The sequence below is a fragment of the Pelodiscus sinensis genome, chromosome 28, assembly GCF_052426305.1.
Source record: "Pelodiscus sinensis isolate ZL-2025 chromosome 28, ASM5242630v1, whole genome shotgun sequence".
Taxonomy (NCBI): domain Eukaryota; kingdom Metazoa; phylum Chordata; order Testudines; family Trionychidae; genus Pelodiscus; species Pelodiscus sinensis.
The window spans coordinates 3,821,900-3,849,130 of NC_143079.1; the positions used below are offsets into that span (position 1 = coordinate 3,821,900).

Consider the following 27,231-nt stretch of genomic DNA (forward strand, 5'->3'; position numbering starts at 1 on the left):
ACACTCCATTTTACAACATAAAATATGAACACCAAAAGGTGCAGCCAGCACCACATGGAGGCCCTGACCCAGTGTAGCTATGTTGCAGAAAGGCAAACTGAATATCCTTTGATTCTCATTTCAGCTATGTCTAGACTTCATAGAATTTTCGAAAGAAGATATGCAATATCCCATGGGATTTACATATCTTCTTCCAATCTCATTTTCAAAAGAGGATCTTTTGAAAGTGAAAGTAGTCTGGCTGTGGTTTTTTTGGAAAAAAAAACCCTTCTTAAAAAAAAAACCCGCCCTCCTTTTAAAAAAGGAGGGTTTTGCGCTTTTTTCAAAAAAGGGTTTTTTTTCCTGAAATATCATCTCTTAGCGTGCATCTACACAGCATAGTTATTTCGAAATAACAGATATTATTTCAAAATAACAATGCGAGCATCTACACAGAAATTCCGTTATTTTGAAACAAATTCAGAATAACGGATGTCTTATTCCAACTTCTGCAAACCTCGTTCCATGAGGAATAATGCCTATTCTGAAAGAGAAATGTATTTCAAAATAGCTGTAATGTGGACGCTCCACTGGTGCTATTTCAAAATACCTCTCCCTATGGCCACTCAAAGTATTTACTCCCCAGTGCCTCCTGGGGCTCTAAACTGAGGTAGCGCGTACACATTAGGGAAACCCATCTTGGATTAATTTTGTGGCTTCCCTGTAGTGTAGACATGCTATTTTGAAATAAGCTATTTCGGAGTATTTCTTCTAGAATAGTTTGTTTCAAAATAAGTGTGCAGTGTATACGTGCCCTTAGCGATGCAAATTTAGCTCCTCCATTTCAAGAAACATTGTCATGCTCAGTGCAGTACTGGCAGTTAGCTCGGAAATCATTCACTATGGAAATGTCCTCTCAGAACAAACCGATGTGAGAAGGACAACCACCACCACCCCCTGAGAAAATCCCCAAACAAACAAGCTTGGTGGGCCAACAGAGCAATTTTCACTCTAAACAGTGACTCTTCTCAGCCATCTCTCATTGTCACAGATTATTTGGTAGCACCACCTTAATATCCATCAATGTTCATGGAGTCAGTCATTGATATAAATAGCCTGTGACAGATAAAATGGAAAGGAGAATCTAAGACCCTGGTTACTCAAGGAGCTCTTCAGGGGAGCGGTGTATTGGCATCAGGAACCCAGTAAGAAAATGTGAGTCTTCTAGATTGGCATAGGTTTCATAGTTAGGAGAAAATGTTGGAGTGTGTCTACACTGCACCCTTAGCTCGAAATAAGCCACTCAATTTGAACTAAGCAAATTGCGTAGCTTATTTCAAGTATATTTCGAAATAACTTATTTTGTCATTTGGCACTGTCTATACAGCTCCGAATTTTGAAATAATCCACTATTCCAAAATGTCCCTTACTCCTCATAGAATGAGGTTTACAGGGACTTCAGAATAGTACGTCCATTATTTTGAAATAATGGACGTACTGTCAAGATGCGGAATAGCTATTTCGGGATACCAGAAGTTCCCCGAAATAGCGCCGCAGTGTAGACGTACTCTTGATCACCTATGAGAGAAGACTGAAGGAACTGGGTTCATTTAGTCTGGAAAAGAAAAGACTGAGAGGGGACATGATAGCAGTTTTCAAGTACCTAAAAGGGTGTTACAAGGAAGAGGGGGAAAATTATTCTCCTTAATCTCTGAGGACAGGACAAGAAACAATGGGCTTAAACTGCAACAAGGGAGGTTTAGGTTGGACATTAGGAAACACTTCCTATCTATCAGGTTAGTTAAACACTGGAATAAATTGCCTGGGGAGGTTGTGGAATCTCCATCACTGGAGATATTTAAGAGCCAGTGAGACAAACATCTATCAGGGATGATCTAGATCAGCGGTGCACAACCCATGGGTCGCAACCCCCCCTAAGGATTCACGGCTATCTTCCAGGGGGTGTCGCAGCACTGGACCAGCTGGCATTTTGTTTTCCCAGCTTGGCGCCTGACGTACACGCGGCATGGGGGAGTGGCAGGGGAGTGGACTGGCACTTTAAATTGAAGGAGCCGCAAAAAAACATTCCCAGCGCCTTTGTTCATTTTTATTTTTCTTGTGCTCAAAAAAAAATTCCCTCCCCCTTTTTTTCTTTTGCTGAACCAAAATTTTCCCAGGGCTGGGAGTTGCAAATTTTAAAAGGTTGAGCACCACTGATTTAGATGATGCTTGGTCCTTCCGTGAGGGCAGGGGACTAGACTTGATGATCTCAAGTGGTCCCTTCTAGTTCTAGTGTTCTATGATTCTCTAAATATTTCACTATATTTAAAAGTGACAAACTCTCAGGGTGGTAATGCACTGGAGTGAACTGTAATTGCCTAAGGGGGTTGTGGAATCTCCATCACTGGAGATATTTAACAGCCGGTTAGACAGACATCTATCAGTGAAGATCTAGATGGTGCTTGGTCCTGCGATGAGGGCAGGGAACTGAACTTGATGATCACTTAAGGTCCCTTTTAGTTCTAGTGTTCTATGATTGTGATGGCTTAGAGGCAATGCCCAATCATCAATGTGGAATAAACACCCATCTCTGAATTTCGCCCTGGCTGTAATCTTCCTAGACAATCGGATACGATCAACTATGCCGGGTGAAGAAGATTCCTGTAGTTTTCCCATTTCTCTGTCAACGAGCTCCTCTCTTCTCTACACCATGAAATGCTGTAAAGCAAAAGGCGTTGTTTTGGGTTAGGTCCCATCTTTCTTGATTGACCTACCTGTGTTGGGCATCCCTAAGCGGCCACCCAAGTGGCCAAAAATGCCCGTCGTCCTCAGCTCACTTCTTGTCGACAGAGACGACAGATTCTGTATGTATGTGGTCTTGTTCCTGGCATGTATTGTGGTGAAGCCTCTGTTGTTCCCATGGGGGAATGTTCCAGAATGAGCCTTTCCGTGATATTCAGCCCGCTCAGTCACCCCCAGCGAAACCATGAACGAACTCTGAACTTTGACCTTGATGTCTGACAAGGGGTTAAAGAGAGAGGATTCTGTCATGAGCTCCTTGTCCAGGGGGTCTTGCAGGCAGATGGGTCCGCTGTAAGTTCTGCTCACGGTCAGGTCGGGTTGCATGGATGAGTTCAGAAGCAGGGAGTTACCTGGGGAAAAGAAAATGATTGGGCATTCAGTTACCATTTCACATGCAAGGGAAAGTGTTTTGCACACAGTGATGCCCAGAACAATGCCTATCCAGGATTTCGTTTGAGTAATGGAAAACGAGCAGAGGGAAAGGGAAATCCTCATTGGCATGTGTCTGGTCAGCCAGTAGCATGGGAACTATTTTTGGAGTGGGGGTGTAGAGCTGCACCCCACCCTTACCTCTCTCCATGCCCCTCACCTTCCTGAGGTTCAGAAAAAGGGCAACAAAAATGATGAGGGGTTTGGAATGGATCCCATATGAAGCGAGATTAAAAAGATGGGGACTTTTCAGTTTAGAAAAGAGGAGACAAAAGGGAGATAGTACAGAGGTCTATATAATATGACAGGTTTGGAGAAAATGAATCAGGAAAAGTTATTGACTTACTCCCATCACATAACTAGGGGTCACCATACAAAATTAACAGACAGCAGGTTAAAAACAAACCAAAGGAAGTTTTTCTTCATGCAGGGCACAGTTAACCTGTGGAACTCCTTGCCAGAGGATGTCGTGAAGGCTAGAACTTTAACAGGGTTCAAAAATGAAGTAGATACATTCATGAAGGTTAGGTCCATCAATGGCTATTAGCCAGGATGGGTAGGAATGGTGTCCCTGGCCTCTATTTTTCAGAGGCTGGGAATGGGCGACAGGGGAGGGATCATTTGATGATTCCCTGTTCTGTTCCCTCCCTCTGGGACACCTGGCTTTGGCCACTGTGGGCAGACAGGACACTGGGCTAGATGGACCTTTGGTCTGACCCAGCCTGGCCATTCTTATGTTCTCCCCTTAGAGTAGGGGCCAGCAGCTGGGAAGGACTCTGCATATGAGGCCTGGTAGCAGAACCAACAGGTGAGCAGAACCGAAAGCCAGCCACCGAGACCCTTTGCATGGGGACGGCAGCTGAGTGGGACCCAGGGCCAGAAGCAGAGCTCCCGGGGAACAGCAGATCTAGCGGCCAGGATCCTGGGCAGCAGGGGCATGCGTCCAAGACACCAAAATCCCGGGCTTGGTGCAACACCCCCTGCAGCCCAGTTTCCACACCTATGTGCTCAACCAACTTCCCATTTGACAGTGAATCTTACCCTGTGGCCGCGGGGCCCGGAGATTAAATTAGGGCCGTGGGTGTTAGGAGTCCTAAATTCTATTCCTGGTTTTGGATCTAGTTCACTGCCTGATCTTGGCAAATCACATTAACTGGGATTTTCACAAGCACTTTAGTGACATTCATCTGGGCTTGTGTCTGTAAGTCAGGAATGTGCTTTTGAAAATCCCACTCTTTGCAAAGGCTATCACACAAATTCTCTTGTTATTCACTGTAGCCCAAAATATAGGTTCCTTTCTGGTACTAATTCAGTGGCCCGTCTAGAAAACAGCAGTGTCAGCTCTACATTCACTATATGTTGGGCGCTGGGCTCTTATGTGGTGTTTGGATATTAGGAAAAACTATTTGCATTCTATTAGGAAAAACGATGCATTCGTTGTAATGCATCCACCACATAGCTTGGCGGTGGAAAAACTGCACTTAGGAGATAATGTGTCTGCCTCTTCTGTTTGCAGTTACTCGTAAAAGCAACCCAGGTGATACAACAAAGAATAAAATCAGAGCAGATGCTGGAAAATTATTCTGTTTGGCTCCACAAATATTAAAGCAGAATAGTTTCCAATCTAATTCCTCCTCTTGCAATGAGCTCCGCCTAGGCAGATCTCCCGAGCCCACTCGTCGAATGAATATTTACAGGTGCCTCAGATCTGCTGGGACAAAGTCCACTGCGGGATTTGTGCTTCAGCAATGCAGCAACCTATTTATGTCCAGCCAGCCCTCCTCTGTCACTCAGTTCTGTCTGTAAGGTCTACATTTCCAAAAGGGTCTCAACTTGAGCCATTTTAAAAGCCTCTGAATTTTCCGAAAGCGTTCTGAGCCTACGCACCTTTGGAGAATCAGGCCGTTTTTAATGTGTCTCTCAAGTTGGCCAGCAAACATCAATCATCCCTCTCAAAAAGGGTTCAATTTGGATCACTCAGAAGGCCTCATACCAGCAGATCCGTTCATTTCACGCTTGGGTCAACAGATCTGCGTCTCATCTGCTACCAAAGCTTCGAACTGCAGACAAATGTTCTAACATCCACTGAATGTTTTCTCTAGCACCATTGATAAATAAGGCAACAGACATCTCAGCTGCATACTCATTGTGGGTAATGACGGCTCTAATGCATATTTCTAAACAGATGCTCTCGTGGGTACGCTTTCTCTTTAGATGACAATAAGTATAATTTTTAAGTCTTTCTGTGCGGCTCTCAGCATCTTAAAAAATGGGGATGTCATTCCAAAGACCTGGATTTTTGGTGGTTCTTTTTAAAATGATGACATAGTCAGGATAACACATTAGCAGTGATTCTTACTATATTTTCTCCAGCTCAGATGGTATTAAACAAAGTGAGTGTTTTTAGATGTTTGCATACAACTGACAATTCATAATGATTAGTTTCTAATGTAAAAAGAATTCTTCGCCACACCCGCTCTTTCCTGCACAGAAGAGGGCAATTAAGCAAGTTGCGCCATTCCTCAATTAAACCTGACAGCTAGATTAGATACAAACGTGTAAGCTTCTCCAAGCATAATGTCCTTAAAACCATCCTACTGCTAACCTCCAGCATGCTAATGCCGGAAGAAGTAGTCTCCTCCCTTCTAAATGGATTAGGGATTCTTAAAAAGAGATTATTCTAAACTAGAATCCTAGAACACTAGACCTGGAAGTGACCTTGCAAGGTCATCGGGTCCAGTCCCCTGCCCTCACGGCAGGACGAAGCACCATCTAAACCATCCCTGATAGATGTCTATCTAATCTGTTCTTGAGTATCTCCAGAGATGGAGATTCCACAATCTCCCCAGGCAATTTATTTCAGTGTTTAACCACCCTGACAGGAAGTTTTTTCTACAATCCAGCCTAAACCTCCCTTGCGGCAATTTAAGCCCATTGCTTCTTGTTCTATCCTCAGAGGCCAATGAGAACAATTTTTCTCCCTCCCCCTTGTGACACCCTTTTAGATACTTGAAAACTGCTCTCATGTCCCCTCTCAGTCTTTTCTTTGGTTCCAAGCTTAAACATTTATGACAACCAATTCCACCAAAACAATTTGTAAGAGACACACTGAGGAGGAGAAAAAAAACCCCAGATATTTTCTGGGGTTTTTTGCAGTGTTTGAGGGAGGATTCTATAGGCTCTAGTTGTGTTTCTGTCTAACTTTTTATATTGTGCTCATTATTTGACTATTTGAATCTCACTTCTAACTGTGTGCCATTCTGAAGCTGTAATTAGCCTATGAATGAACACAACAAATTAGAAAATGATTTTGACCTATGAAGGAAGGCTGAAAGAATTGGGTTTGTTTAATTTAGAAAAGAGAAGATTGAGGGGGGAAGATTGAGAGCAGTTTTCAGGTATCTAAAAGGGTGTCATAAGGAGGAGGGAGAAAACTTGTTCATCTTGGCCTCTGAGGATAGAACAAGAAGCAAAGGGCTTAAACTGCAGCAAGGGAGGTTTAGGTTGGAAGTTCGGAAAAAGTTCCTAACTGTCAGGGTGGTCAAACACTAGAATAAATTGCCCAGGGAGGTTGTGGAATCTCCATCTCTGGAGATATTTAAGAGTAGGTTAGATAAATGTCTATCAGGGGTGGTCTATACAGTGTTTGGTCCTGCCATGAGGGCAGGGGACTGGACTCGATGACCTCTCAAGGTCCCTTCCAGTCCTAGTATTCTATGATTCTATATGTATCGGTGGCTTTAAGAGTTAGATCCCAGGGCCACTGAAGATAATGGAAAGACTTCCACTGAGATCAATGGGTATTGGCTCTAAGCCATAAAATCTGAAGCACCAAAGCACTTAAATGTGAGGCTAAAATATTTTCAATAGCAATTTATAGATACGGATGAGGAGTGGGGCTTAGAATAACCTGTGCAATGCTCAGACTGATTTGGGGCTTTATGTTTGTTTGTTTGCAGTTATTCATTTGAAAAACTCCAAAAACCATCCAAAGTAACTGGAACAGAATGGTCTCCTAATATAAAAGAAATTGTCCGTGTAGCATTTTTATGTGCCTCTGCCAGAGATGTCCGTGCAACATTCAAGCCAAACCAAAATCGCCCACATAAAACCCCAAACAAGATTTTTTCAGTAATTTGTTTCCAAAAGAAATAAACTCATCTCAGACACTATGAAAAAGACAGAATGAAAATTATACACTGCTCTTCAAAGGCAGCTTGAACTTCCAAGTAAATCAGTCAAATTCCTCTGCATCCCAAAGTTGTTTTTATTTATGCTCTGCCAAGCATGTCTCTTTTGGAATGTGTGTACACATGCCACACAGCCACCAACTGTAACAGTTCACTTTCCCACAGAGAAAAACATGGGTCAATTTCACACCACATCCACACCTCCATCCACCCACAGCAAGGCCAGCCCCTACTTTAGAATACTGGTCCCGAATCAAAGAAATACAAGTTTTTATAATGATCACCGCTTTACTTCAAAATCTCTTTTTTGTCCAAAGAAATAGCCCAGAAAACAGACTGAGTCTTAACTTGGGGCTTGATTGATATCTTGTAAAATCTTTTCAGTGACTTTCTAAATTTTACAACCTCTCCCAAATAAATATATTTTCACAGTTGTACGCCTTGGGGTATTCTAAATATCTTAGAATAAAGAAATCAGCATTCAACAGTGTAACATAAATGCTTGAAAACGAGTAGTTTCATTTAATACAGCTAGACTACGTTCTTCTTTCGAAAGGAGATATGCAAATTCAGCACTAATTTGCATATCTTCTTCCAATCGCTTTTTCAAAAGCGTTTTTTGAAAAAGCAGTTTAGACGCCATTCCTTCGGAACCCCCTTTTTTTCAAAAGAACCCTGCACACCTCATTTTTGGAGGAAGAAGGTTTCCTTCAAAAAAGGGTGGTTTTTTTGGGAAAGAACTGCGTCTAGACTGCTTTTTTTTCCCTGAAAAAACTCTTCGGAAAATGGGATCGGAAGAAGATATGCAAATTCATGCCGAATTTGCATATTTTCTTTCGAAACTCATGAGCAGTCTAGATGTACCCTGATTAGGAATGCAGCTAATGAAAGATTTAACCAGCCTCAGTTGGGAAACAAAACCAAAGTAGTAGGAACGGAGTAGGAATTTACTTGATACTATTGATTTCAGCATGGATTAGATGTCAATGCAGTAGGAAAAGCTAATGTGATACTCACTGCTGCTATAGCACACACCAAGGGATAAGTGGAGGCAAGCAGAGATGAGTCACTTGTCTGAATTTATGCAGAAATCGGTGGTGGAGGCAGGGAAAAGCATACGAAATTCCACACACCTGGCCCTACACAAGCCAGTTCCACCTCCAGCAATGGCTACTTGCTGCCTGCTCTCTCTCAGTTGCAGCTGTGCAGGAAGCTAATGAAATCTCAACACTCACCTTGCCGGACTGTTTTAAAATTAAAGGTCTGAAAGCCTCCTGTCAGCGCAGAGGAATCGATTACATCCACGCCGTACTCGCTCTGGCTGCGCCTGTAGAGTGTGATGCCGACGACCAGCACAGCCACCGCGATGACGGCAGCCCCCAGGCCGGAGTACAAGGCAATGTCACTGGCGTTTTCGATATCTGCAAGGAGAGAACGCAGGCACCGGGTTAGCAGCACGCCCGCCGCTTCTGCCCCAGAAACTACCAACAAGTGAATTCGTTTCGGGCGAGCGTTTGGGAAGTGGGGGGGAACATTGAAGCTGCATCATTTGGGGCTCAGAGCACAGGGGTGTTTGTTGAATGTCTCACCTTCTTCTATGCTCTCATAAACCATCCGTATGTCTACACTACAAGGCTTTGGCATAAAAACCAGCAGAACACCCACACCTCCAGTGCATTTTTTTTGCAAGTAAATCGACAGAACAGAGGGCTTTTGCAGTAGAGTTATTCCTCTCAGGTGTGGACACTCCGGAGGGGTTTTTGTGTAAGAAACCCCTATTGGAAAAAGCACAGGTGCTCTGAATGACCATCAGAGCGTTCTTGCGCAAGAGTGTCCATGCAGTGTGGACACTCTCTTGCGTAAAAGCACATCGTTTTTGTGATGCGCTTTGAGGTCTGGATGCGTTTTTGCGTGAGAACTTTTTGTGCAAAAAACTCTTACGCAAAAGGCTTCTTGCGCAAAAACCCTGCAGTGTAGACAAAGCCCCGGATTATTTAACAAATGGGGAAAGACATTTAAAAGAAAAACAGGAGACCACTGGAACATCAAGGATTTTTAGGCAATGCCTGGCACGTCATCTAATAGTTGGCCTTAGGAAGACATGGGACCATACCACCTGGTACTAGAATCCATTTTGAACCTGGTACTTTTGCACCTCTTGTCCCCGTGTAAGACAGGATTCCCCTCAAGGGGAAAGTCTGTTTAAGCCAAGAGAAGCAATCAGCTTTTGAAACTGCCTACGAGGACACAAGAGAACTTGGAAGAAGGTGGTAGACCCAAGTCAGGGTAAAAAAGTCAATTCCAATGTGTGTGACTTTTGCTTACCACAGTGGGTTCAGCCTTTGGAGGTCCTGGAGCAGATTGGGTGAAAATCTCATCCTAGCTTATGCCATAGATTTGAGGGGGAGGGTGGGAACAGTAGGAGTGACTAGCATCATCCCCTATTTCCACCAAGTGGAGATTAAGGGCTGCATTGCATCCCCTTAGTAAAGAGCTTCAGACGGGTAGACGAGTTAAGAGTAAAGAGGATACTCTCACACAATTACAGCGAGGGATCGGTGCTGGCTCTCGCTGGTCTCCAGGCATGCACAGGTTTGGGGGTTGAGCTCTGCAGCTCATCCAGGAAGGAGCAAACTTGATGGGGTGATTAATGAAGTAAAGATTTCTTTACTTTCCTCCCCTCTCAAAACACACAACAAGCTAAGAATTCAGCTAGCCTACAGAGTTTGGTGGCATCCTACTGGGACAATGGGATCTAAGCTATCATCTTGGATTGCTGGAAGCGCCTTCAGCCATTAATGACATCTATGAAATCAACCAGGGCTCATCATCCTTGTCAATACTCACCTACGACCAAGTTTTTGAAGTTTTAAAACTTTGGAAGCAGGTGAAGGTAGCAGAGATGTGGCTTGCAATACTGTATAACAAAGATATCTGGACCCACTTTGAGTGACAGGGTGGGACCTGGGACACAGAACCGTGAAATTCAATTATTTGGCAAGTCACTGTGGGTCCTTAGACAATTCCCCTCACGCTGAACTCCGCTTTAGAGAAAGAAATGGTCATGTATTTATTCTGTGAAGTTTTTACCATCTCACAATATGGGAGTCACATTAACAAATACTGACGGGAAGAAAGTGTACTATTAAAAAAGAAAACAAATCATAGTGCAAATAAGAATGAATCGGAAATTCAGAGCATACGATTTCAATAACTCAGCATTAAACAGAGAATAAATTGTGAAGCAATGTCACAGTATAGAGGAAGAATGCAACATTGTGTGAAAACCCAGTAGATGGCCTTCCATCACTGAATTCTCCATCTCTCAGTTTATCTGCTGCATTATTTTGTGCTGCGCGCTCTGCACAGGTGGAAATTTCATCCTCAAACACCAGACTGTATGTCAGAACCAGATGGCCCGATAATTTTAAGAGAAAAAGGACAGAAGGATGCTGGTGGCATGTGTTGAGAAATTGTGAGCAGGGACCTCATTTGTAAAAGAAGTTGCTTTTTTTTCTGGTTTACCACTTAGTCAGTAAACTAAAATGTCGAACACTCCACGTGCTAGTAATGTACACCAGCTACTCTGCCAAATGCAACACTGAGAGACACCTAATTTAAAGGGAGCTGTAGAATAGAAGCAAACAGCAGTTTTTTTTTTTAAAAAAAAGGTACATTGACCTGTCTTTTATGACATCCAAGCCAAGTGCAAAGCAAACTCTACTCACAGAATCACCATTTATCTTAAACCATTTCTCCTTGGATTGCATTGCTTACTTAGGAAATAGAGACTTTCGGGGCTAATCAGAGTGACTGCCAATTCTTCCCCAGAAGAAAGCCTTATGTTTGCAGAGGCTACTCTATCACAGGGATGGAAAGTCTCCAACAAGCGTATACTCCTGTACTTGAGTTTAAAGGGGATATGCCCCTACAGATTTCAAACACGTGGTCCAGGAAGATCGGCTTTATGAAGGGATTTCCCCTACCCTGGGTCACTAGTAGTCTCTGGGACTTTTAATATCTAGTTCCACAAGGGACAGAGTAAATACAAAATGATGTATTAAGGAAACAAACATTATAACAAGAAATTTTAAAAAAATACAGGGTCTGTGTAGCTTTTAATGTCCTGACGATCTTTCATTTACTGTATTTCCATCGTGGCCACCTTTGTTTGACTTAAATGAATTAATGCCCCTTGCATTGAGGTAGAACATCCACGTGCAGATTGTGGTGGCAAAGGAGATGTAGGCTATGACATTATATTGAAAATATATGAAGTTATTCAGGAAGGTAATCTTCAACCGTCTACTTTTAAGTCATCATTTCCAGCTAACTGAATCATAACTCTGCACCACAAATTTGTGGAAAGTAAGGTTTTTTTGGTCCCTAATTTCTGTTGGCACAGGGCTTGGGGTAGTATCTTCTAGAGTGCCTCTTCTAGTGAGTAGGGTGGTCTTCAAAAGAGGTCCACCAATGCCCGTTGCTGACAGATGTGAGGGAACAGTATGACCAGGTCCACACTAGAGCTGAGGTCAGCTTAAGGTATGAAATTCCAGCTATGTAAAAAACATAGCTGAAGTTGACATACTTTAAGCCAAGCTTTGGCAGCCTCACAGTGGGAAGTCGATGGTCCTGTTGACTTCCCTTACTCCTTGTAAGGAGCAGAAGTTCTGGAATTGCCAGGGGCATCCTCAGCATTCAATTTAGCTGGCCTTTACTAGATCTGCTAAATCAAATGCTGGAAGATCAATCACCATAGCGTCGATCTTCTGGGAAGTGAAGACGTAGCCTAAATCTCAGCTCCCATTGTGGAGTTGAGTTGAATTCAGAGTTGTAGCTCCTAAAGATTACCAGGACACACTGAAGGAATTAAAAATGAATGACTTCTGAGTAGGTTCATTCTCTAGTGATTTGCTAAAGGTCTCGGAGTTCAGTGCATCTTCTCTTGGACTGATCTTTGATGTTGATCATATTTCTCTCATTAAGTTTTAGACTTGGATTTTTCCATGCTATTTCAAAATTGGCTATGTTGGCCGAGTCAGAATCTGAATCACCATTTAGAGCAATCTCATGGTACAATCTTATAATGTTTAGCCTGTGCCATCAATTTTTAAAAAGGAACATAAATAATAGATAGTTACATTATTCTTGTCTACACTTTATTTAGTGTGTGGAGGGAGACGTTAAAATCGGTACTAGATTTTTAAAAAAAATATATGTTTAGTCAAAAAGCCATTTTTATTTGTAAACATATTTTTGTATAGGTTTAATATTTTTGAGGGGATAAATGTTCCTTTTCCAAATAGCTGCATGAGAAATAAAACTCATGTGTAACTGGATACATCACCTGTCCCGGTTAACGTTTTTAGAATGTCACAATTTTTATATATTTGAATTGTGGGTTAGTTGAAATAATGTCCAGAAAAAAAATGCTATCAACCTTTTTTTGTCATTTTTTACCTAGCTACAACTAATGAAAATGTTTCAAGTTTCAAAGTTTTGTGATGCAAATTTCCATCGCTTTCAAATTTTGGCAACAAACCAGCAAAAATATGTTTGTGATCCTCCCCCATGTTTTATAATCAACTGTGGAACAGGAAACAGACAGAGCATGTATATTTTCATATTAGATGGTAGCAAAGGGGGGAAAGGGATATTTCAGGAACTCCTGGTTTCTAAAAAAAATGATGAAAGAAATAAAAAAAACACTTCTGGAAATACAGCTCCACATCTTTGCTCTGCTTCTTATGCTCTGCATAATATTTTATTGACAGGGATGGAGAAGAATAGCTCTATGACTAAGAATAGGCCACCTATAGGGATGCTTAAAAACAGATGGGGAAAGAAATATGAAATGATGCAAAACAAGGATGACTTTAGTTATCCTTGAGGTCATGATCCCTTCGTAACGGATTTGTATTTTACAAAGAAAATAATCATTAATCTGAGTCAGAGATCCCAATTAGACCATTCTGAGACACAGTTTGATATACAGTTAAAAAAAAAAGTCAGGTGTCAACTCAATGATTTGTTTTGTTTTCGGTTTCGGGTGAAATCAAACCCAATCCCACATAATGTTTAAAAATAGCTGGAAATAATTTTATAATGAGCATATGGTAACTTAATGACATTTGAATCTTTTATTTCTATTATATTTTTCCTTCCACATGAACAGAAATCCTCTCTCTCCCTCCCCCATATTATGTTATCAAATGTGCTGAGATTATCCCATGAGGGTGGTACTTTCTTTCACAGCATGACTGGAGACATTAGCATTTGTTGGCAGTTCTCATACAGAACAAGAAATGGAAGATAAATCTAATGGTGGTACCTGACATGGAATAGTCAATACTTGCAAACCACTGTAATTATTACATATGTTCTTAGGCATGTATCCAGTTGTGTCCCATGATGTGTCCAAACTTTGGACAGAAGTACAATGAAAAATGTTTCAAGTCCTGCTCACATCATTTTTGTAAAGTTCATTATACTAGAAAATGCACAATGGCATTATGAGCCCATTTTTTAATGAATTATGTTAGTGCTTGTAGTCTCCAGTCATTAACAGCACCTTCCCCTGACCAATATGATAGTGATGCACATAAATATAGTCAAAGACAATCTCTTCCCTAAAAATACAAATAGACAATACCAACAATACCAGTTGTACAGATCGGGAACTGAGGCAAGGAAGGGATCATGTGACTTGGTCAATGTCACACATTGGCAGAAACTGGAACTGAATCCAGATCGCTTGAATCCTCGCCATTAAATACAATAGTAACCTACATGCCTCTGTTTCAATCTCTAATAGAAGGGTACAGGGAAGGAAGTCTACAAATCAACATTTCAATTTCTTCTCATTTATGTAGCCCCAAACAAGCAATCTTTGTTGTTAGAGAATTTACTCAGATACTCTATTCCTGACTTAACTTTTGTGGACAATTGGTACATTGGGTAAGCCAGAGATGTGATATTTACACCCCGGAGTGATACATGCAGTGCTTTTTTGTAAGAAAAAAGGTGCCGTTACTCCAGGCTCTAGCTCGTTGAGCAAAGAAACCCGGACAAGCTGTTGAGCAAAAAAAAAAAAAAAAAGAGGCCTGAAATGTGGCCTCTTTAAAAGCCGAAACGCCACACTGGGAGCCAGAAAAAAAAACCTCCTCGCATCCCAAGCAGGCTTCCGTCACGAGACGAGCGGTGCAAGGAAGGCAGGTGCTGGTACGTGCGGGGGGAAATCCCATTCATTTACTGTGTACTGGAAAAATAGGTGACGGCTATACCGTCACAAAAAAAGCACTGGATAAGGGAGAAGCGGTGGATGTCATATACTTAGACTTTAGTAAGGCATTTGATACGGTCTCGCATGATATTCTTATTGATAAACTAGGCAAATATAACTTAGATAGGGCCACGATAAGGTGGGTGAATAATTGGCGGGATAACCGTAGTCAGAGAGTTGTTGTTAACAGTGCTAAATCCTGCTGGAAAGGGATAACAAGTGGAGTTCCGCAAGGGTCTGTTTTGGGACCCGTACTGTTCAATATCTTCATCAATGATGTAGATATTGGGATAGAGAGTACGCTTATTAAGTTTGCAGATGATACCAAACTGGGTGGGGTTGCAACTTCTTTGGAGTATAGGGACATAATTCAAAATGACCTTAGCAAGTTAGAGAAATGGTCAGAGGTAAACAGGATGAAGTTTAATAAAGAGAAATGCAAAGTGCTCCACTTAGGAAGGAACAATCAGTTCCATACATACAAGATGGGAAGCGACTGTCTAAGAAGGAGCATGGCGGAAAGGGATCTAGGGGTCATAGTGGACCACAAGTTGAATATGAGTCAACAGTGTGATGCTGCTGCAAAAAAAGCAAATATGATTCTAGGTTGTATCAACAGGTGTGTTGTAAGCAAAACTCGTGAAGTCATTCTGCCGCTCTACTCTGCACTAGTTAGGCCTCAGCTGGAGTACTGTGTCCAGTTCTGGGCGCCACATTTCAAGAAAGATGTGGAGAAATTGGAAAGGGTACAGAGAAGAGCGACAAGAATGATTAAAGGTCTAGAGAACATGACCTATGAAGCCAGGCTTCATGAACTGGGCTTGTTTAGTTTGGAAAAAAGAAGATTAAGGGGGGACATGATAGCGGCTTTCAAATATCTAAAAGGGTGTCACAAAGAGGAAGGAGAAAATTTGTTCCTCTTGGTTTCTGAGGACAGGACAAGGAGTAATGGGCTTAAAGTGCAGCAAGAGAGGTTTAGATTGGACATTAGGAAAAAATTCCTAACTGTCAGGGTGGTCAAATATTGGAATAAATTGCCAAGAGAGGTGGTGGAATCTCCCTCTCTGGAGATATTTAAGAACAGGTTAGATAGACATCTGTCAGGGATGGTGTAGACGGAGCTTGGTCCTGCCTTGAGGGCGGGGGGCTGGACTCGATGACCTCTCAAGGTCCCTTCCAGTCCTATGATTCTATGATATGTGATGTTGTATCCCTATATTCTTTATGGAAATATGCTTCTGAATATGAATATACCTGAACTGAATATGGTTTATTCAAAATATTGCATGAAACCTACGATCAGAAAGCTTGTAAGCTACTGAATGAGTCTCATCTATTTGTGGGTCTGTGTCATTTCTGTGTTTGAAGCTAGAAATGTGAAGTATAAATATATTTGCTGATCTAGACCTGCTAAGTGACGACCATTGGTGGTACTTAAGAAACGTAATGGCACAGTATTTGGAACAATGACCTGTGAATAGTCTTGCATCTCTTGTGAGCCTTGACTATGGTAGGCCCTATAAAAGACCTGCGACCAGGCTACCTGATGCTGGAAACCATTTTGGACTCTGTACTTTTCCACTCAAGGTGAGAAAAGTTTGAACTGAATATAAAGGACTCTTGTCTGGGGCAAAAGGCAGGAAACCAAACAACTGGGGTGGCTGCTAGATGCCAGAAGACCCCTGGTTATCACCTAAGATAATTGCTGGAAACATCTAAGCCTGGCCAGGGGAGGACCGGGCCCTAGCTGGGAGTTTGTCTAGCTTGCGATAAAAGGTAATTAGACTAATGTTAGAGTAAGAAATTGCATGCAACGATTTTTTTAAGAGTATTAAGCTTAGCTGACTTGGTTTTGTTTTATTTGCTTAGTAACTTACTTTGATCTGTCTGCTATTACTTACAATCACTTAAATCCTACTTTTTATACTCAATAAAAGCACTTTTGTTTATTAGTAAATTCAGTGTAAATAATTGTTACTAGCTGAGGTCAACAGCTGTGCATATCGTTCTTCCATCGAAAGGGGGCGGACAACTTATGAGCTCACGTTATGCATAGTGAGACGGATTTATCTGGTGGTTTGGTCCCATGGGGGATGCACACCTGGGTGCTGTGTCAAGTCCCTTTGACTGAGTCTTCCCAGAGCTGAGTGGATCTCAGTGTTTGTGCTGCTCTGCTGTGGGGCTGTGACCCCCAACTCTGAGATATTGCTGTGGGAGACCAGCGATTCTGGCCTACTGGGACAGGGTGATGTGAAGGCGCCCCAGAGGGCAGGTAGGTGGAAACCCATCAGTGGAGAACCTCAAGGGCATCTCTGTGACCAAACCCACCACAGTCTGTGTCTCAGGGGGTAGAAGTAATCAGGAAGGAAGTGTATGAGCTTTCTACATCTACATTCCTGTCCTTGTGACAGCAGCATTAAAACAACTACGAGCTATGTCAAACGTAACTTCTTAAAAGTATCCTTTTTATATAAAAAAGTGGAAAATCTTAATGCTTTCCCTCTTGGAAATAGGCTAGATTCTTAATAAGAAACATGCATACTTCCACTACTAATAAAAATCTGCTCCTGTTTTAAGTGCAGAGCATAAATGTACAGCACAGGAGTTCAGAAATGATCCCTCATTATCAAAAAAGAGTATATAAAACAGAGCATTTTAAAGAGCTGTCACATTTTAAACATTGTTGGGGTAAAAATCATTAAGAATATCCTTCAGCTATGTTACAAAGTAATTTATCATTTTAAATCATTCCATTATTCAAACAAATTCACTTCGCTATTTTCTGTTCTGATTTTCATTCACCTTAGACAATAAAATACACGTGTCAGTTTTATATTAGTTTATGTGTACTGGCACAAGACTGCCACGTTTGGATTAAAATGCTGAGGAGAATATTCAAATACAAATTAAAGGATTTGGGGGGAAATGCTAACGGCATGAGAAAAACAACAGTTTCAAGTGGGATCTAAATACGATGGTTCTCTTCTTGGTCATGTATTATTTTTTCTAGGTTTCCAAGGTTTCCTTATCTTTAATAAGAAGATGTTCGGTGTGGTGGTGTTTTTCAGAGCTGACCTGAAAGTGATACTCCGGTATTCGGCACAATTATTTCTTAGCCAGAGATGAAAAAAATTATAGCAAACCTACAAACAATTAAGAAGCAGGAAAAAAAATCACTCAATATTATAAATTAAAGAAGCAAAACGGGTACTAATTTTGTTCCAGGAGGACAATGCGGCTTTTAAAAAGAAATGTTTATTCTTGCATTTCTGTTCAGAGCACTATTTTTTGTTTTCAAACAACAAACAAAAATGAAAAAAAGCCCACTTTCATCTCTTTTTTTTCCCTATTCTCTCCTTTTATGCAGAATTTCTTTCCCTTGGGAGAATGGAGATTCATGAAAAAGCCTCTGTGGATTTTTTTTTATTTTGGTTCTTTTGTATTTTTGTGCAATTCAACTGAAGATAACATTTGAAGACAAGCAATTATTATTTAATAAACTCCAGCTTCCAGATCCACAGGAAGCAGTGACTTTCTTAAAGCAGCATCTATGATTTTTTTTTAAACAGGGTGCCTATTTGTGGTAATCATAACCAATATTTCATTCCACCTCCTGACACTGTTACACAACATTTATTGAAAGCATATTTGATGGTAATGAAGTTTCTATTAACTATGATTAAGTTTCATAAAGCACCTGAAGATAATTTAAGATGTGCAGGAGCAGAAAACGAAACATTTGGTTTAGTACATTAGGAAATGTAATTGATTAAATTATCTAATTTACAATAAGTGCTTTCTATGAGCCATGGAGGGCACACTTTCTCCAGTTTGCCATTACAGTTTGTTAGGAGATAGCAAGGATTTCGCAAGCTTTTATTCTCTCTCTCCCTCTACTTTGCTCTCTTTTTGTACCCTCCAGCTACGGGAAATCTGTTTTTCCATGCAACCATTCTTATAGCATGTGAAAATCTTAACAGATATGAAATGAGTCAAAGCTAGAGGACCATGTAGATGGCTGTTCAGCAGAACAGGTTGTTTCTCAATTGTCTTCATAATTGAGTTTTTTAATCAGTGAGGATTCATTTAGTCTTAAACTAAGTCCCCTGTTTGAACTGCAACGAGCTGTATTTTATATAAGGATCATCTAACCTCATGGTGTAAAGCAGGGGTGGGTAATCAAATGGTGTCGGTTTGCCAGGTTTGCCCCTGGTGGGCCACTGGCACTATATTTACTGCATAGTTGCAGGTACCAGCGATTGCAGGTCCCATTGGCTGCAGATCACCATTCCCAGCAAATGGGAGCAGCAGGAATGAGAGCAGACTGGGAAACGGCTCCCCTTAGCTCCCATTGGCCAGAAACGACAATCTCCAGCCAATGGGAGCTGTAATTGCTGATATCTGCAGTCATGCAGGCAAACATAGTGGTGGGGGCCAGCCAGAGCTACTCATGGCAGATAGAATCCGGCCTGTGGGTTGGTATTTGCCCACCACTGTCTTAAAGAAACACCATTTAATTGCCCTAGGAGCCTCATGCACTAAAATTGACTCCATTAAGATTTTTAATCAATCAGAAATTAAGCAGTTGGACTTATTCTCTTTTAGAGTAGGAGGTGCACAGATAAAAAAAGAATGCAACAGTAGCTCTAAAGAAGTTGTAAAGTAGATTGCAGAAGGGGGATCATCCCTTGAAAATAAATGTAGAAGGGTGTGAAAATTCAAGCTAACCATGGAATGATTTACAGTTTTGGAAAATCCATAGAAATATTTCATAATTTGAAGAAACACACCATATTCGAGGATTCTGTGCAAACCAAGCAATAACACATTCCTAGCTAGGAGGCTAATTATTCTTTAGTATAAAAAATAATAATTATAATTAATTATTATATTATTTTTGAAGCTACTAGATTATGGTCTCCTGATCTGTGATTCTTTTATAATGCTTGTTTTTTTAACATAGCAAAATACTACGAAATGTATTTACTTGAACTTGTTTTATGACCCCCATAAAAATTAACCATCAATTTGACATCTCTATATATACTGTACATAGGTCTAAGAATACATAGCTTGGGTCGGAATATCCCAAGCATCGCCAAATAAATAGATGCCCAAACCCTACTGAATTTTCAACAGGATTTCAGTACCTAATTCACTTAGGCTCCTTATAAAATGTGGCCTTTAAATCTGGGAATTTCAGATAAATAATATGCGCTTCACAGGAAGAATTTAAAGAAATTTAAAGAAAATGTTACTCATTCAGACTCAGAACTAGCATGTGCCAGAAAGCAGATTTTTCCCAACAACAAAACTATCTTAAAAATAGATCAAAATACAGTAATTCCTCGTTTAACACTATAGATATATTTCAGAAAATGGTCATGCTAAGAGAAAACGTGTTATGCGGGGTCAATTTTCCCATTGAAAATAATGGAAAAGGTGGGGGCTGCGTTTCAAGCGGTGGTGTCTGTTGAGACCGGGACATAAGGTTGGGGGAGAAAGGGGATTGGGTTACAGCAGGAAGGGGAGGTGTTTGGTTCTGGGGAAGGGAAGAGGAGGAGAGGGGAGGGGGATTGGGTTGGGAGTATGCCCCTGTGACGGGTCTGCCAGGACCTGCACTGCGTCCGGCGAAGGAGAGTCCCTGGGGAACGACATGGCGAGCGGTGAACCCTCCTCCGCTTTGCAGGGAGGCGGGGGAAACCCCGTGCAGCCACTAGCAACGGGCCAGCTGGGGAAATCGTGTTATTCCGGAGACGGTTGGGTAATTCAAAAAACGTTCCCTAAAAACAAAATCGTGCTATTGCGAAAACGTGTTAAGCGGGCACGTATTAAATGAGGAATTACTGTATCTTCACTGAAATTCTGGACATTTGGGGGATGTTTTTAAAAAAAGAAAACCTAAAAGCTTAAAAAAATTCAGCTGGTTGGGCAATTATTTTTTCTTTCTACAGATCCTTTTTTAATCATAAAATCACAATCGCTCTGAAGAGAAACTCCAAGATACGCATTACTGCAGAAAGGACCAGGCTTTGCTTCCCAGCTCCTGAGGAATAATCACTTTTTTTTACATTTAATGCAAAATATTTGATTACTAACAGGAGGCTTTTATTAATCCATTTGCCTTTCGTACAACTTTGTTTTATTTAGCTCCTAAACAAATAAAGCAGAATGAAAGACAAAATGAAAAAAATATATATTTACAAGACAAAAAAACAACTTACTTTGGGGTTTTATTTCATGAAGAGGTTTTTTATCTATAAGAGAGAGAGGGAGAGAGAGAAAGAGAGAGAAAGTTGCACTTAATAAATTTACATGGAGCGTATCTATTTCCTATATCACTTTCTGTCGCTCTAGAAATGAAGTGTTTTCTCCTTATTTGCCGACAATATGACTTTTTTATTTTCTTCATATTTTTTCTTCCATCGTTTAAAAGAAATCTCTTTCAAGGGATTTCCTTGCAGTCGTTTCTCAGTTGGTTGTTTTAGTTTCTTTGTTACCTGCCTTTTTATATTTTTAACTTACACCCCCCCACACACTCCCCCATGATGAAAGTTCACTACTTTTAATTGCAAATCTTCACAAGCTCTAATGAAGTTCTTCAAAATCATCTCAAGTTTCTCACCATGAGGATGATGTAATGAAGTAAATATTTAATAGCCAATCAGTTTTGCTTTATTTAGATATCACAAGTACGTACCTAGAATCACGGAATCCTAGAACTGGAATGGACCTCGAGAGGCCAGCAAGTCCAGTCCCTTGCCCTCACAGCAGGACCGAGCACTAGCTAGACCATCCCTGGTAGATGTCTATCCAACCTGTTCTTAAATATCTCCAGTGATGGAGATTTCACAACCTCCCTAGGCAATTTATTCCAGTGTTTAACCATTTTGACAGGTAGGAAACTTTTCCTGATGTCCAACCTAAACCTCCCTTGCTGCAGTTTAAGCCCCTTGCTTCTTGTCCTGTCCTCAGAGGCCAAGGAGAACAATTTTTCTCCCTCCTCCTTGTAACACCCTTTTAGATACTTAAAAGCAGCTATCACGTCCCCTCTCAGTCGTCTCCTTTCTAAAATAAACAAACCAATTCTTTCAGCCTTCCCCCATAGGTTGTGTTTTCTAGACCTTTAATCATTTTTGTTGCTCTTCTCTGGACCTTCTCCAATTTCTCCACATCTTTCCTGGAATGTGGTGGCCAGAATTGGGCACAGTACTCCAGTCAAGGCCTAATCAGTGTGCATTAGAGCGGAAGAATGACTTCTTATGTCTTGCTTCACCACACTCCTGTTAATGCATCCCAGAATGCTTTTTTTGTTTGTTTGTGTTTGTTTGTTTGCAACAGCATCACACTGCTGACTCATATTTAGCCCTTGGTGCACTATGACCCCTAGATCCTTTTCTGCAGGACTCCTTCCTAGACAGTCGCTTCTCATTCTGTAGGTGTGAAAACACGGGTAATGTTAATTTTCTGTGTCTATATAGGCAACAAACACAACTACGAGCACATGTGTGTATCAGTAGATATTATGCTAGTCCAGCGATGGGCAACCACGAAGAGTGGGTGGGCCCATGCGTGGCCATCCTCCATCTCAGTGGGTCACAGCAGCATGAGGCCCCCTGGGGTTCGACGTGTGGCCTGCACACTTCCTGTCTGCCCCCTTCTCTCATGTGCCTCTCATGCACTGGGACCCCCCACTCTTCCTACACCTGCCCCTCCCTCCTGGGACTTTGGTGGTGCCACACATCATACGATTCACACTCCGACCCTGCTTCTCCCCCTCCCTCCCAGAGCTTGAACAGACACTGATTAGCTGATTGGGGGAGAAGTGGGCGGGGTAGAAACCAGCCGATTCACGGTGCTCCAAACGTTCTCGGAGGGAGGGGGGAGAAAATTTGGGGCTCCAATGTCCCGGTGCAAAAGAGGCACATGAGGGAGGAGGACTGACAAGGGGTCTATGGGCTGGAGCCTCAGTGGCCTGCCAGTTGCCCACCAATGTACTAGCCAGTCACACACTAATATATAAATTCCCTCATCGATTTAAAAATGTCTGTGTTTATTTCCTCCTTATATTAAGAATGCTGCTCTTTCTCTCTCTATCACTCACACTCACACTCACACTCTACAGTTTACGGCCCACTCCTACCACCCTTTACTCATATGAGTATCCCACTGAATTCATGAGTACTTTTGCATGAGTAACTTTCAATAAAGTATTTTTTTTTTATAAACAGTATGTGACTTGTGTAATTCATGGCTGCAAGTTATAATAAAGGCCATGTGACTTAGCGGGACTGTAAAAAAGACACATATGACTAGGATAAAATAACACAGGGTCTAAGGGTACATCTACACTGTAAGCTACTTTCAGAATAAGCTTTTCTTGAAGGTATCTTCCAGAAAAGCTTATTTTGAAATAGAGCGTCCGCACTACATGAAAGCCTCAAAATTTGTCCCAGGCAGGCTCCCTAATGCTACCTTGATTTAGATCCCCAGGAGGCACTGGGGAGGAATAACTTTAGAATGGCCCTGGTGAGGAGCTATTTCGACATATCAGCAGTGGAGCGTCTACACACACCCTCTTCTGAAAAAGCTTTTACAGAAAAGGCCCTAGGAGAAAGCTGTCCATTATTTTGACTTTCTGTCGAAATAATGCAATTGCAGTGTGGATACTAGTATTGTTTTTCTGGAATAACATCCGTTATTCCATAAAAACAGTGCAGTGTAGACGTACCCTACTTTTCTCTCTAGTTGCCTGGCACTGGGAAAACTTTTTGGATGAATGAAGCAATTCCATCATTTTCTATGACATGATTTCTTCATCTAAAGTGACCGGTGTTTGCCGTTGAGAGAGTGAAATTATCGGCCTAGATGGACCATGGAAAGAGAAGAACTATAAGGTGGTTTCTGTTGGTTTTACTGAGGAAAAAAAGGATCAACAAAACTAGTAAGGGAAGTTCACCGCTATACTTTTTGAAAGTTTCATTGTTATGCTGTGCAATTAAATGTTGAGTTCCTATGCTATTTCTTTCACAAAAAGAACTCTAATGGGATATTGGGTACACAAACGGTGACCCAATCTCAAATAATTGATTCTGAGAAGGAAGCAAACATTCCTGTCCTGCAAACATAGATTATAATCTACAGTAGATCTGAATAGACATGAAAAGACTTTTGTGCTTTCTCCCTGCTAAATTGCAGAACTACAAGCCATTTGGCCTGATTCACCAGGGCTGGATGGCTCAGGTATGGAAAAGCATCATGTCAGTGCATCTGTTTGTAGTCTGGCAAACTTTTGCAGACATTGGGGAAGGGAGGGGGGAGGAGGTGGGAATCAATGCTTTTATCAAGATAAAATATGCAACTTTAAAGCAAATAGATAAAAATAGCACACACAAACACTCACTCCTTCCTTTTGCATTCTACAAAGAAATCCACGAGGAAAAGGATGCAACAGAGAATAATACTATAGAATGATCACTGAAATAAGCAACACGTGCACAAGAAACTGACAAAAAACTTATGATGGTCTCTAAATAAAGCGATCTGTCATCTTTGCATCCGCGAGTTCAATCTCTCTTTTTCTTAAGTTTGGTGATGTCAGGAATACCTTTTCTTTTTAAAACACATACATACACACGTGTGTCTGTTTGTGTATGTATGTGTGCAAGTAAAAAACCTACAAAACTCCACCCTCATTCTCTTCTGGAAGGGAAGACACTTGGCTATCTAATTTGTAGAGGCGGAGAAAGAATGGATTAGTGCACAAATAATGTGTGTGTAATGCCAAGCATGCATTACCCATCATGTTGTATCTCTACTTTACAAAAAAGCACTCAAGAAGGTAAATGCAAATGGAGAAATGAACCTTTAATTAGCTGGCATATATTTCATTGAGTTGCTGCTGTTAGTCTGAAAGGGTATGTCTACACTTGCTCCCTATTTCGAAATAGGGATGCAAATGTAGTGTACTGAAATTGCAAATGAAGCCGGGATTTAAATATCCCATGCTTCATTTGCATAATCGCATTATGGTGCTATTTTGAGTTAGCGCTATTTCGAATTAACAGATGCCGTATAGATGCGGTTATTCCAAGAGAAAACCCTTCTCTCAAAATAACCCTTATTCCTTATACAATGATGTTTAACAGTTATTTCAACAGTAGGGTTTTCTCTAGAAATAACTGTGTCTACACAGCATCTGTTAATTCGAAATAGCGCTAACTGAAAATAGAGCCATAACGTGATTATGCAAATGAAGAGCGGGATATTTAAATCCCAGCTTAATTTGCAATTTCAGTACACTACATTTGTATCCCTATTTCAAAATAGGGAGCAAGTGTAGACATACCCAAAGGTTGTTTTAGAGATCACATCCTCATTACTGGACCTCAATGGATAATTTTGTATCACTGGCAATTAACAGACTTTGAAATATAGCTGTTCTGGCCTCTCCTAAATACTCTACAAAGTTCTTCACCGTAAACTTGTTCTCCTAACCAAGTGTGTACGCTTTTGTCATTAATATCTGTCTTCATGTCATGTCCCATGACAGACAACCGGTGAAATTTTTGCACTTTGGCTATAACTGACTTGATTGAATACGGCCATAGCATACTCACGGTATGGTTCCGTGCACACTATGGGGTAACTTGTTACGGGTACTTGATCGGAGCCCAAAACCCCCAAGTATTTTGGAAGTGATTGGGCCAAAAATAGATGAGTTCAGAAAAAAAAAATCTGTGCTGTTGAAGTAAAATAGAATTGATGACCAAGGAATAATTTCCTCTATGATACGTGTTTATACAAGCATTTAAAACAAGGTCATTTTAACTTTCCAGATGCTTGAAAAGGTTAGACACAATCTGCAACTCCTCTGAATGTGGAAAATAGAAAAAAACCAAGATTGTATTGCTGAAGACAGGTTGATCAATCATTTGCCAAACATACTGTATACTCCAGCAAAGACAGAAGGGGTGTATCAAAATAACACCAAGAATTGAGACTGCATAAGTTCATAGGCACTTATATTTAGAAGTCCTATTCATGTGCCAGCCTTGCTCACTGTACAGTGCCCTTTCAAGCATCAACATTCATGCTATTTAGCACTGTGTAAACCTAGCCTTGTACTCTTAATGGAAAGGGAGAAATTAATTCTGGAGTACCATATTTAGGTCAAAATCCAAAATTGATTTAGTTTGGTAAACGTTAAGTGAATTTCTCTCTCTAGCTCCTATGTTTCTATTAGGCCATGGCGCCACACAGAATTATTTCCAGTCCAGTTTTAAACACCACCAGCAACTGCCCTTGTGAGACGTTTTCTACAGGTTGAATCTCTCTGATCCAGCACCCTCGGGACCTGACCAGTGCTGAACCAGGAAATTTACCAAGTCATGGGAGGTCGATATTGTCTAGCAGCATTACCAACGCTTCCACTTCTTAGTGGCCTTTTAGGAGACATTTAGAGGCAAATTAAAGCTAACCAACAGTACAGAAGACCTGAGCAGCAGGACTGGTGGCTGTAAACAAACTTTATGGGACCAAAGGAAACTGGGCCACGCTCATGATAAGAGGACTTCCGGCTAACTAAAATCATGCCAGTTCATGGATGTGGCCAGACCATAGTGTGCTGGACTAGTGAGGTTCAACCTGTAGTGATGAGATGGAACAGTTTCCTGATAATTCTGCCCCATTTTAACCATACCAGTTTACTGCAACCTATCTCCCTTCTAAGTTTTAGACTCCTTAAATAGCTAATATTTAGCCTGGCTTCTCTTGCTTATTTTAAATGAGAGCTGGATAAGCAACAGGCATGGACATCTTCAGACAAGCATATTCCCTATTTCCATGGTTTAGATTCAATTTTTTGGAGGGAAGATCTTTATGCTGCTACTTTATTCCTTGTTCCTCCTCAAGGGTTTCACATCCCGGAGAACCATTGTTTTCATTAAGAAATGAACATTCAAGGATTCTACCTAAAGCCAACCAAGAATCCATCAGCTCCACAAATAAACTCATAGAGATCCATCATCTTCCTTTCAAGTGCAAACAGATGGACATCATACCCTAACCCAGTGGTCCCCAACGTTTTGGGGCTGCTGGGCGCCTGGGGGCGGGGCCGCTCATGTGCTGGGCTTACGGGGGCGGGGCCGCTCACAAGCCACGTGACTGGGGGCGGGGCTAAGCATGCGCTGCACACCCGGGGCCGGCACCGGTATGCGCCGTGCGCCCGGGGCCAGGGCCGGCATCAGAATGCGCCGCGCGCCCGGGGCCAGGGGCTACCCAGGTGTTGTGCACCCGGGGCTGGCACCGGCGCGCGGCGCACTAGGGGCAGGGGCTGCCCATGCGCCTGGGGCTGGCACCTGCCGCACGCCCGGGAGTGAGGCCAGCCCAGATTGCTCCTCGGGCGCACATAAATGGCCCGGCGGGCACCATGGCGCCCGCGGGCACCGCACTGGGGACCACTGCCCTAACCCTATGTCTACACTACAGCATTATTTCAAAATATCTAATTTCAAAATAGTTATTTCAAAATATCTTCTTTCAAAATAA

General features: G+C 41.6%; 1 protein-coding gene across 1 annotated transcript in view; it reads right to left on the reverse strand.

Moving 5' to 3' along the window:
- UNC5D (unc-5 netrin receptor D) overlaps positions 1–27,231 on the reverse strand; it is a 364,515-nt gene that overhangs the window by 66,157 nt on the left and 271,127 nt on the right. The window contains exons 11-12 of the mRNA XM_089773737.1: positions 8,636–8,821; positions 2,754–3,131 (exon numbers count right to left, since the gene is read on the reverse strand). Coding sequence (XP_089629863.1) covers positions 2,754–3,131; positions 8,636–8,821 — 564 coding nt within the window. The remainder of the gene's footprint in view (positions 1–2,753; positions 3,132–8,635; positions 8,822–27,231) is intronic.